Source organism: Podarcis raffonei, chromosome 8 (genome assembly GCF_027172205.1).
Source record: "Podarcis raffonei isolate rPodRaf1 chromosome 8, rPodRaf1.pri, whole genome shotgun sequence".
In the NCBI taxonomy this organism is placed as follows: Eukaryota; Metazoa; Chordata; class Lepidosauria; order Squamata; family Lacertidae; genus Podarcis; species Podarcis raffonei.
The window spans coordinates 79,085,001-79,096,746 of NC_070609.1; the positions used below are offsets into that span (position 1 = coordinate 79,085,001).

At 48.9% G+C, this 11,746-nt stretch overlaps 1 protein-coding gene across 8 annotated transcripts in view; it reads right to left on the bottom strand.

Annotated features, from left to right (window-relative positions):
- Window positions 1-11,746, bottom strand: part of UBR4 (ubiquitin protein ligase E3 component n-recognin 4) — a 141,382-nt gene that overhangs the window by 76,274 nt on the left and 53,362 nt on the right. For 5 of the 8 annotated variants that reach the window (XM_053401007.1, XM_053401001.1, XM_053401000.1 and 2 more), the window contains exons 49-52: window positions 10,373-10,589; window positions 7,845-7,877; window positions 3,601-3,664; window positions 1,814-1,948 (exon numbers count right to left, since the gene is read on the bottom strand). In XM_053401007.1, the coding sequence (XP_053256982.1) occupies window positions 1,814-1,948; window positions 3,601-3,664; window positions 7,845-7,877; window positions 10,373-10,589 (449 nt within the window). The remainder of the gene's footprint in view (window positions 1-1,813; window positions 1,949-3,600; window positions 3,665-7,844; window positions 7,878-10,372; window positions 10,590-11,746) is intronic. The other 3 variants (XM_053401005.1, XM_053401004.1, XM_053401006.1) reach the window with 1 other exon arrangement.

Below are 11,746 nucleotides of genomic sequence, written 5' to 3' on the forward strand. Positions count from 1 at the left end.
TAGAAAGGAACACACAGGTGGAGAGTACTTCTATTTTTATAAATCTTTATTATTTGTAAAAGGAATCTTTGTATGAGTTAATACTTTCTTATCCCTTTGGAGCTGAGCTGTAACTTTGCACAGCCTTCCAGCCTGGGATGCTTTACAGTTTAAATCTCTGATACTTTGTTTTCTTCCTGTTATGCTTGCACTTTTGTTTGATAATCAATTTTTTTAAAAAGAAAGAGGACAGAGGACAGGAAGGCTCAGGAGCAAATCCCAGACTGAGCAAGAGACCAAACATTCACCTCGTTCTGAGCAGTGCACTTGAACTGCGGGGAGAGGTTAACCCGAGACAGTTTACTTGTCTGAGTCGCTCCACAGGGAAGGCCAGTGACAAGAGTCCACTGGAGGAGACTCCCCCCCCCCGGCTACAGTTCTTCCTCCCCACAGCAGCAGGATCCACTCTGGAGCACCTTGTCCCCTTCATTCTGGTTATTATCAGTGCTGTATTATCAGCAGAAGTTTTCTGGGGGAATTCCTGGGAGTTCCTCACAAACTGCTTGAGGGCACCTCAGTGAGGCTGCTAAAGGTAAAGGGACCCCTGACCGTTAAGTCCAGTCATAGCCGACTCTGGGGTTGCGGCGCTCATCTCGCTTTATTGGCCGAGGGAGCCAGCGTACAGCTTCCGGGTCATGTGGCCAGCATGACTAAGCCGCTTCTGGCGAACCAGAGCAGCGCACAGAATCGCCGTTTACCTTCCTGCCAGAGCGGTACCTATTTATCTACTTGCACTTTGAGGTGCTTTCGAACTGCTAGGTTGGCAGGAGCAGGGACCGAGCAATGGGAGCTCACCCCGTCGCGGGGATTCGAACCGCCAACCTTCTGATCGGCAAGTCCTAGGCTCTGTGGTTTAACCCACAGCACCACCCGCGTCCCTTCAGTGAGGCTGATAGTGGAAGCAAAATGGATAGGTCTGGGGTCTCAAGGACCTGGGCCTGTAATAAGCCCAAGCCTGCTTCTCTCTTAAAGCCACATCTCCCTCAGCGTGTAAAAGAGAGTCAGCGTGAGGGTGGGAGAGAAAGGGTGAAGGAAGCGAGGAATGTTTGAGTGTTTCTGACCAGTGGCGCTGTTTTCCTGTTGTTGTTTACCCTGCAAAGCTAGTTAATTGTGCTTTCTTATTAACCAGGTCGTGTTAACGTTGCAAAAGCAGTTAAGCATTGTATATGAGAGAAGAACGCCATGTTGATCAGTTCAGACAACAGTAATGCTGGTGATGGTCTTCTCCAACACAATTGCCTTGTCTTGAACTCTGTTGTCCTAATCACGAAGTGAAGGCTTGGTTTTCCTCCACACCTGCCACCACTACTTGTGTGAATCTGCAGGGAGTTGTTCCAGGGCAGGGACAGCCAATTGTGGTACCCCCCCCCCCGATCATAGCTGTCCACTTTTCCCTTTTTCTTGCGAGGAATCCTATTCAGAATAAGGGGATTTCCCTTTAAAAAAGGGAAACGTAGACAGCTATGCCCCAGATGTCGGTGGTTTGGATGATGTAAGTTCAGCAACATCAGGAGAGCCGCATGGCAGCGGCTACCTCTGTTTTGGAACATACAGACCCTCCCTTCTCCACAGCTGGAGACAGGGAACAGCTCCTGAAAGCCACTCCAGACCCCTCTGCAGCATTTACAGGGAGGCACAAGGGTTTATCTGAGACACAAGAAAGCCAAAAATAAATCCGTTGAGGATGGGAAACTCAGGGAAGCCATTGGCGCCTGGGACATGGAACCCCAAAGGTTTGTGTGGTAGGAGAATGAAGATGGCTCTGTGGCTTTACCTTGTGGTTGTGGTAGGCCGAGCGGCTGGTGTGGAGGCTGGCCAGGAGGCTCTTGGTCTGCTGCTGGACGCTGGAGGGGGCTGGCGTCGACAGAAGCATGGTAGCCAACTCCTGAGCGGCAGCCTTGCTCTTCTCCTGTAAACGGGGCACAGAAACTGAGCTAGTGGTGCCTCTGAAGTTGGGAGTTTCCACCCAAAAGCATCATCAGGCAGAAAACAAGAGTAAACAGTCCCATAAAGTTGGCTGTAGACAAACAACAACAACACGGCTCTTTGGAAGCTTACCGTATTTTTCGCTCTATAGGACACGCTTTTTCCCCTCCAAAAATTAAGGGGAAATGTGTGTGCATCCTAGGGAGCGAATGCAGGCTCCTTGGCTTCAGCGATAGCAACGCGAAGCCTCCGAAGCGCACAGGGAGCGCTCCCTCCGGCTTCAGCAAAAGGAACCCAAAGCCTGCGGAGCGCAGCGGGAACTTGCGCTGCGCTCCGAAGGCTTCAGGGATAGCCACCTGAAGCCTTTGGAGCGCAGAGCGAGTTCCCGCTGCGCTCCGCAGGCTTCAGGTTCCTTTCACTGAAGCCAGGAGAGCAAGACTCTCCTAGCTTCAGCAGAGAGGGAGAGCTGTGCCGTGCCCCTTCAGCCAAGTGGGAGGAGAAATGGAAGGGGCTCCGTTTCTCCTGCCGCTTCGCTGAAGGGGTGCTGAGCAGAGAGGGGGAGAATTTTTTTTTCTTGTTCTCCCCCTCTAAAACAAGGTGTGTCCTATGGTCCGGTGTGTCCTATAGAGCAAAAAATACAGTAACTTGGGACCCTGGAAGGCCTGAATGTGTTTGTCAACTACCAAATGGGGCTCCAGTTTTCCTTAAGCTATATCCACTTGTCAATGGGGTGATGTAACCCCAGCGGTCGGGAACGAGGGAGAGTTAAATCCTGTTTGGTTCAGTTGCGCATGTTCTCCATGGGGAACCAGTGTGCATACCCAACCCCTGCAGAACTGAGTATTTTTAATGCTTTTTAATACTTTTTGAGGATTTGGGGGGGAGCTACCCCCCCAGCAACGCCTATGCCCCTGGCCCATCTGCTGAGGGTGGGTGTTCAATCTTGCTTAGCTCAGGTATGTACACTGGTTCTTCAGGGGATCTTTGCACAAAACACACCAGCTGATGGGCAGGGAGATCAATCCTGCTTGGTCACTATCTTCCTCCAAAGGGCATAATGCTGTCAAGTGAGATGATAGGTAGGTGGTCCGCCCGCCTGTCCCGGAACTGCAGAGTTGGCAAGGGGGGGGGGTCAAATGGCTGTCAAGGTTATCCTGTAGAGTATTAGATAAAGATCTGGCCCCCAGGGCCAAAAAGGCCCTCTACCCTTGCTATAAAGTCTCCCAAATGAGCCACTGATGGAGACCAGACATTTGGAGTGCAGCAGTAAAGTCTGACCCAACAAGTCCAGGTCTCCTACAAGCCCACCGTCCCCCACAAAAAAACCCTCTGGTGCAGGAACAAATGTCTCCCTGCTGGCAATGATCAGAGAACTGAACACTGGCTTTCAAACCCAGCTCCAAAAAAACCCCCTTTTCTCCCTCTTTTTTGGCTAGGCAGCTTTCCTGACAGATCTCCGCTTCCAGCGGCATCAAAGTCAAATCAGCAAATAAGAACACTTTTGGGGTGGGTGGGTGGAGGGGAGATCAGGGCTTAGAGGGTGGCTGATCCCCTTTGCTGTGCATCCGCCTCCCGCCCTCCCCGCCCCAAAGCTAAACCCGCAACGTTCCCAAAACCTCAAGAAAAGTTACTTGCCTTCTCGTTGACTGGTCCGACGGCAAAGCAGCTTTCCAGAGCTTCTAAAGAACTGACTACTAGCCTGGAGGGGGTAAAAAACGAAGGAGAAAGCTGGTTTCAGAAAAAAAAGGCAAGACTCCTTAAGATTTATTTATTTCTTTGCTTCATGGCAAGCAGCAGCTCTGGGTGGCTCAGAAAGAGAGAGGGAGGGAGAGAGGGAGCGCTAAGAGATGCCAAGTCCCTTGCCGGCGCCACCAAAAGAGAGAAAGGAATCGCAGCAAGATAAATGTAAAAAAATAAAATAAAAAATACTGCCACAGGCATCGTGCATATCTCATTCATTGTGCTGCAGACCAGAGAGTTAAACCTGGCTCCCGCTCAGAGAAAAAACTTAGGGCCGCTTCTGCAAATCCATGGGGCGGGTGGGGGGGGGAGAGAAAGAGAGGCTTTTCTCTCCCAAAGAGGATAAGAACGTTTCTCCTTACACAGCCTGCAGCAGGGATAACTTGGATGGCATTGACAGGACTGATTCATCAGCACGCCTCCCCCCGCTTCTGCTCTGAGAAGCGCACACACGTGCGGTGCAGATCAAGGGGTGGCGTGACATGTACTTTTGCGGAGAAGGGGGGGTTAGGGAAAGCCATATAAAGAGGCTGCTCAGAGGGGCTTTAGGGGGCGTTTGCTGTTCCCAAAGAGGTCACTCTCCCCCGTCAAAAAATGCAGAATATAATAACATCTTTTTCAGCAAACCTGAACGGCAGACAGTGAGGAACAGCACTCAAAAAAGCCCAGATCTGGCACATATCTGGCAAAAAAAAAAAACCTTAAATCTTTCCAGGATGCAAGCAATCACCCACCTGGTTGCCTGTGGAGAGGAAACGTCACTTCCACAATTTATTTATTTTTTAACTCGTAAAAAAGAGCATCCTGTTGCATTATGGGAAGGGTGGTAGCTCAGTGGTAGAGCACCTGCTTTGCAAGGCATTTCCAGGTAGGGCTGGGAGAAAATCCCGCTTAAGATCCTGGAGAGCCATTGCTGCCAGTCAGTGCCAGGCAATACTGAGCTAGATGGACCAAGGGTCTCAGTATAAGGCAGCTTTCCATGCGTCAGGCTGGCAACACAAATAAAGAATGGCTGCCCCATCTCAAAAGAGAAAAAAAGGGGGATGTCATAGAACTGGGGGAAAGGGTGCAGAAGTGGGCAACTAAAATAATCAGGGGGTCCAGGAGCAACTCCACAACAAGGAAAAGCTAGCACCACTGGATGTTTTTAGTTGTGGGGAAGAAAATGGTTGAGAATTCATCAAGAAGACAAGGAGGACTGGAAACACTTCCCAAGAAAAATTAAATCAAGCTTCCTGGAAGCTCTGGCAGCTCTGACAAACCCGAGGAAGAAGTGATCTGGAGATGCACAAAACCAAATGTGGCTTCTGAGATTCCAGCAGCCGTCGCACACAAATATTCAACACATATCCCCCCCCCACTTTTTTTGGGCAACAACTTCATTTAAGAAAGTAACAATACTCTTTAAGCCCTGGGCCCTAGAATTATAATATACACAATTGTAATACTTCCCTCTTTTGTCTTCCTGTCAGAAGAATGGGTACATTTATTTATCGCATTTATATGCCACCTATTCCCTCCAAAGAGCATATGCAGTTTTCACCACCCCTCATTTAACCCCCACAACAACCCTGTGAAGTAGGTTAGGCTGAGAGGCAGCGACCAGCCCAAGGTCACCCAGTGAGTTTCATGAATGAGCAGAGATAACCTAATGCGAGAGAAAGACTGGATTGTAAGCCAACTAAGTCCTATGCATAGCTGACCCACTTAAATCAGTGGGCAATGCCCATTGATTTCAGTGGGTCTATTCTGAGCAGGACTGACACTGAGTTTAACCCTTAATCCAACCAACACTCTTTCAGTGTTCTTGTGGAACTGCCCATGCCGAACCCCAATACCGCTGCAGCAGACTTTTCAGGATTTGACAAGATGCTAGTCCACAAGAGAAGCAGCTTCCTTGGGGCAGCCCAAGTACTTGTAATTGATATGACTGCCTCTCCTTCCCCTTGTCAACATTATCCTCCCCTTCTTCTCCCATCCCCATTGTGTCTGCTTTCAGACTGTAAGCTCCTTGGAAGCATAGACCCTTGCTGTTCTTCGTTGTGCTACGCACACCGATTACACAATGGGGAAAACTCTTAAACAGTGATTACATTAGTGGCTCTGTTTCATGTTGCCGCATTGCTCCAGAGCTTGCAAACCCAACGGCCGCCCTGCCCACGAAGATGTATGCTCCTTTGGTCCATGCAGAAGCAGCACGAGATAAGCGAGGGGTGGAGGGAGGAGGGAGAGGGAAGATGAGACAGACCAGAAGTTCAGGCAAGGGAGCTGCTAGCTGAAGTGGCCAGAGATGGGGCTCAGTGGCAGAGAACCTGCTTTGCATGCAGAAGGTCCCAGGTCCAATCCCCAATGGTATAAGGTAAAGGGACCCCTGACCATTAGGTCCAGTCGTGACCGACTCTGGGGTTGCGGTGCTCATCTCGCTTTATTGGCCAAGGGAGCCAGCGTACAGCTTCCGGGTCATGTGGCCAGCATGACTAAGCCACTTCTGGCGAACCAGAACAGTGCATGAAAACGCCGTTTACCTTCCTGCCGGAGCGGTACCTATTTATCTACTTGCACTTTGACGTGCTTTTGAACTGCTAGGTTGGCAGGACCAGGGACCGAGCAACGGGAGCTCACCCCGTCGCGGGGATTCGAACCGCCGACCTTCTGTTCGGCAAGTCCTAGGCTCTGTGGTTTAACCCACAGCGCCACCCGCATCCCGATCCCCAATGGTATATCTGGGTGCTATTATTGCTGTTGTTGTTGTTAAGATTTATGACCTGCCCTTCACCTGAAAGTCTCAGGGCGGATACACACCCACTTGAAAATTAGAAACTGAAAAACCCGAAAGCACACACGTCCCAAGTGTCAAAGGCAAGGGCAAATGGATGCATCTCGGGATTCGCCGAAAGCTGTACAGGAAAGGCACCAGGAGCAGCTCAGTGGGGAGTGGTTCCCACAGAGGAAGGCTCTCTCCTGGGTCACACACACCAAACTTCTTGAGGATCATAAACAGTGAAACAAAGGTGCCTGCCTAAAATCAACAGGCAGGGAGTGCAAGAGAACAGGTCACACTAAAAGACTGATTTCTTGCAAGTAAGTTATGTTCCATTTGCTGAGATTGGTGGCTGGGTTATGGAATGTTTGAACAGGTTTTATTGGAGGGGAGATGTAATACTGATTATTATTATTTTTTAATGTAGCTTTTATGGGCTTGCCGTGCCCATAACGCTAAACCATGGCTAGGAATAACCATGGTTGACAAGCTGAAGCTGAGGCATCGGGCAGATCTCTTGAACATCAGTTTTGCAACGTCGCAGAAGAGTTAGAAAGCACCAGCAAGAGCAGCCAAACCTTGAGAGCACTTTGGTCCCCTGCCCCCTGCTCTTCATTCATGGTTCTGTAGCTTTGTGGAAGTTGCAACTCCTTACCAACAGTTAAGTAGGAGGTCTGGGGTTTGCTTGTAATGCAAAGCTACGGTTAACATTCACTAAGGTTTGTAAACCAACTACAATCCCCGGTTAATGAGTGACCCTTAGCCATAGTTAAGCCAGAATTAAACTGCTGAGCTGGTTTCACACGTAACACCAAGCCATGGATTAATGAACCAAAGTTTAGCTTAACCGTAGGCTGAACAAACCATAGTTTAAACTGAACAAATCATAGTTTTGTTCAACAAACCATAGCTTAGTGTTATGTGTGCCTCAGGCCTCTGTTGCAAGGCTGGTTCAGACAGGCTTTATTCCCGGGCGGGGGGAGGGGAGCAACGTATAATATTTTAAAGAAAAATTAAATGCATTTAGCTGCCGACAAGGATTAGCAGATCTCTCCCAATCAGAAGTCAAAAGGAGCAGGGGGAGAGAGATTGAGGGGGAAAGCCGAGCGGGAGAAGAGACAAGCAGCTCATTTCAATTTTGCTTGGGTTTCTTGGCTGGCTGATCTGCCATGCAAGAGGTCCTAATGTAAAAAAAAAGCAGCATGAAGGTCACTTTTTCAAGATTATCTATGCTTTATGCACACGCGCTTTCAAAAAAGAAAACACCAATCAACAGAAATCAAAGCAATGTGCTGTTATTGTCTTACACACACAAGTAATAAAGCAAAAAATCATTCGTGCACAGAGAGAGAGAGAAAACAAAAGATAGTATACTAACCGGTCCAGGGTGGTTAAGGACTCAGTTTCAGAACTTTGGGGGAAGCAAAGGAAAAGGAAAATATATATATGTATATACACGTATAAATAAAAAAAGATATGAAGCTCACAGAAAAATATCGAAGAAACACGTCCTAAGCAAACCATACCAAAAAAATTAAAGGGGGAGGGAAGAGAAACAGGCAAATTAAATGAAAGTGTTTGAGAGAGAAGTGGGGCTTAGGTCAGAAACAATTTCAAGCAACAGTTACTGTACTAGCTGAAAGAATTAAGAGGAGGCCTGAGAAGAGAATGAGCAGGAAATGGCCAGTCTGAGAGGCAACCCCAAGCCTCCCCTCTGCATCCCAGACCCCCAGCCAAAGGTGATGCTCTGTACTATAGAAGGCGAGGGTAAATTCTATGGCACCTCACACACTGCTCGTATTTCCAATGGGGTTTAACAGTTATGGGACATGCGTAAGCCGCAATTCTGCAGGTGTGCAGAAGGGCCTACAATAAGCAAAACAGATCACAGAACTTAGCTTCCTCGGTATCTCAAGATTTCATATTGTTGCTTTCCTTTAAGTGTCTAGTCCTCATATGTGTGGAAATGCACTTGAACATCAGCAGGTTAACGGCTGCAAAAAACTGAGAGGCAATGTTTGTGTTTGGGGTTGGGGGGGGGTTGGACACTAAACAAGATTTTTTAGTGGCTAAAGATTGCTTGCAGAACAAAAGTAGCACAAGAACAGAGGAAATATTGGCAGACTAACTGAAATTAAGTTATTTTGGCGGTTCACAGAACTGAGCTTTCCTCAGCACAAGAATTTCCCATTTTTAATTTAAGATACAACAACTGCAGGACATAGACACAACCCCGTAGTAGCCATGTGTCAGTGATTGCGTGTCAGTGATTGGGCAGCAGCCATTGAATGGGAGTTAGTCAATGGATGTCAGTGTCCATCACTGAGTGTGTGTATCCATCCTACACTCAGCCACGAGTCCTTCACACGTTTCCCAAACGCAAGAGGTGGTTTGCTGCCTTGTTGCTCTCCAGGAACTACAAAGGGTATCCATCTGCTCCACACGTACTTTCCCCTGTCCCCCACCGACTCTTCACACTGAGGTCCAGCTCCGTGCTTTCCTTCTACTGTTTCCTGCCTCCATTCTTCTCTGTCCAATCATGGACTTGGGGGACTCAAGAGGCCCTTGAGGAGCTGCATGGCAAAAGCCAACCCTGTTGTTTTTTCCCCGCCCAACACCACCATGCTTGTTTTTAGCACATGACGCTAGCAGGCCACACAGGTTCTAGCAAAAATAAGAAACATGCACACATTGAGGCTGGTTTAGCCTCACAGATGATTTTTCTCCTCCCAAAATATGTATTTTTTGGCTCTAGATGGCCGCCCCAACTCTGTCCTCTCCTGCCATGCCTGCCACTGGCTGCTCCTTCCATCTCCACCCTCCCAATCACAGAGAGAGAACAAGGGAGTTGAGTCTCAAAAGCAAGTGGTGCTGTCTAGTGGTTGGTGGACTGCAACTCCCATCAGTCTCGGCCAGCTAGGACAGGTCAACAAGCAGGGAGGATGATGGGAGATGAAGTCCAACAACGCCTTGAGACACCATGTTGCCAAACCCCTGTCCTAGAGCCCTCTAGGGACAACAGTTTTAATTCCTTGTTCTTTCTTTTCATCCCCATCCTCTCCCTCAAAGCTGCATGGCAGAGTCTGGTCTCCCTAGAAAGAGACTGACTGAAAAATGAGGAAAGGGAGGAGATGGAGAGACGTTTCAGCGGTGATGTGCAGAACTTGCCTGGTGAATGTTGGGCACCACAACCTCTCGGTTGCCAGGGCAGAGGAGCAGGAGAGGATCTTTACATGCTGCGCTGTAAGGGATGAACTGACACTGGGGTGGGGGCTCTTGTAAAGTTCCCTGCCACCACTCATTCAATGCACGTGCAAACACACAACAATACGGACATTACAGCAGGGAGGGGAACCTCTAGCTGATGTCCCAATCTGGGCCCGCCAGGAGTTCAGATTTGGCCTGTAGGACCAAAAAACCACGCAATCAATTCCTGCAGAAAGCAGGATCTAATCCCCATCAGCTGTTGAGTGTTGGGGAGGTGGGCTAAATCTTGCCCGGCTGGTCCACTCACGCCACAACCTCGCAAGGAACTCCTACATGCAGTTCAGCCTTACAGAAAGGAAGATTTAAGCACACATACGCCCATCAGCTGATGAGCAAAGGATTCTCCCCCCAATACAGTGGGTGGGTTCAATCTCCCGACATCATTAGGACACCAGAGGATTAATTAGGAGAGTAATCACACCCATTTGCCAAACATTGGCCTGGAAGGTGGGGAAATGAGGATCCAGCCTGCTCAGAGCAAAAGCACTGCCCTGACACCCCCCCCACCTTCTATTCTAGAATCCAAAGGGGTTCTAGACCACAAAACTGCTCCTACGTTCCTGGAGTTATAAACAGTACCTGCAGGAAGACAGGGTGGGTGGTAAGTCGAAAAAGGAACAGACGGTTCTGAAGATTTACCTCTCGAGTACAGTGCCGCTAGCAGCTGCCGGAGTAGCCGATTCTGTGTCTCCAGTTCCGTTGCTCTGATTCAGGTTGGGGGGGCAGACGTTGCTGACTGAGGCTGACGGGAAATCCTCCGGGGGCTCATCTGGCCAGCCAAACTGCTCCTTTGTCTTGCCATAGATTTTGATGGCGTCCAGCATGGTGACGCCGGCAGGATCCACAGACGCCCCGACTGCAAGAGAGGAGAAGAGCCATGGCTTTTTTCCGTACCTTTCAAGCAAGGCAGGGAGAGCCAGCAAGGCGTGGCAGTTAGCATGTCAGACTAGGAGCTGAGAGGTCAGGGCTCAAATCCCACCCCCTCGGCCATGAAGCTTGCTGGGGTAATCTTGGGCAAATCACTGCCTCTCAGCCTAGCCAACCTCACAGGGTTGTTGTGGGGATTAAATGAGGAGGGAGGGAGAACCATGTATGCCACCTTGAGCCCCTTGGGAGATGAGGTATAAATGCAATAAAGTATGGCAAATAGCCCACGGGGGGCAGGGTAGAGCGGATTGACAAGTAAAATAAAATTGGAGCAAGGCTTGTAGCATAAAGACTCTTTGGCAACTGTTTGGTACGGCTTTCTTATAGACAGGGCTAAAAATGAAAACAGGCAACTCCCCTCACACTGTAAAAACGTTTTTTTTAACATAAAACTGTACAGTGGTACCTCGGGTTAAGTACTTAATTCGTTCCGGAGGTCCGTTCTTAACCTGAAACTGTTCTTAACCTGAAGCACCACTTTAGCTAATGGGACCTCCTGCTGCCGCCGCGCCGCCGGAGCACGATTTCTGTTCTCATCCTGAAGCAAAGTTCTTAACCCGAGGTACTATTTCTGGGTTAACGGAGTCTGTAATCTGAAGCGTATGTAACCCGAGGTACCTCTGTATATCAAAAGGTGCAAAAGGCCTAGATTACTGCAATGTACTCTACATGGGGCTTCCCTCATGCTTGATCCAGAAGCTGCAGTAAATGCAGAATGCTGCAGCATGAAACATGAAAGTTTGTTTGGGACAGTGTAGCAGATAAAGTATTGCTATATATTGGGGGGGGGGCGACCATTTTGCGAACGTCCAATTGACATGCAACCGCTGACACATGGTTTGTTTTGGACCTGCAAGAGGGAGGAATGGGGGGGCGGTTTATGGGTACCATAACCTGGAACACAACCCCTGCACAGACAGGGAGTTGCTGGTAATTAAGATGAAGAGGCAAAAGAAAATGTTAAGGAAGGATTCGGGGTGGGGGGGTGGGAATAGCACCTGCTGCTTTAGCCAAATAAAGCTGTCTTAAACATAACAACAGGTGTGACTAATGGAATGAAAATCCCCAACAAGAACTTTATTATGT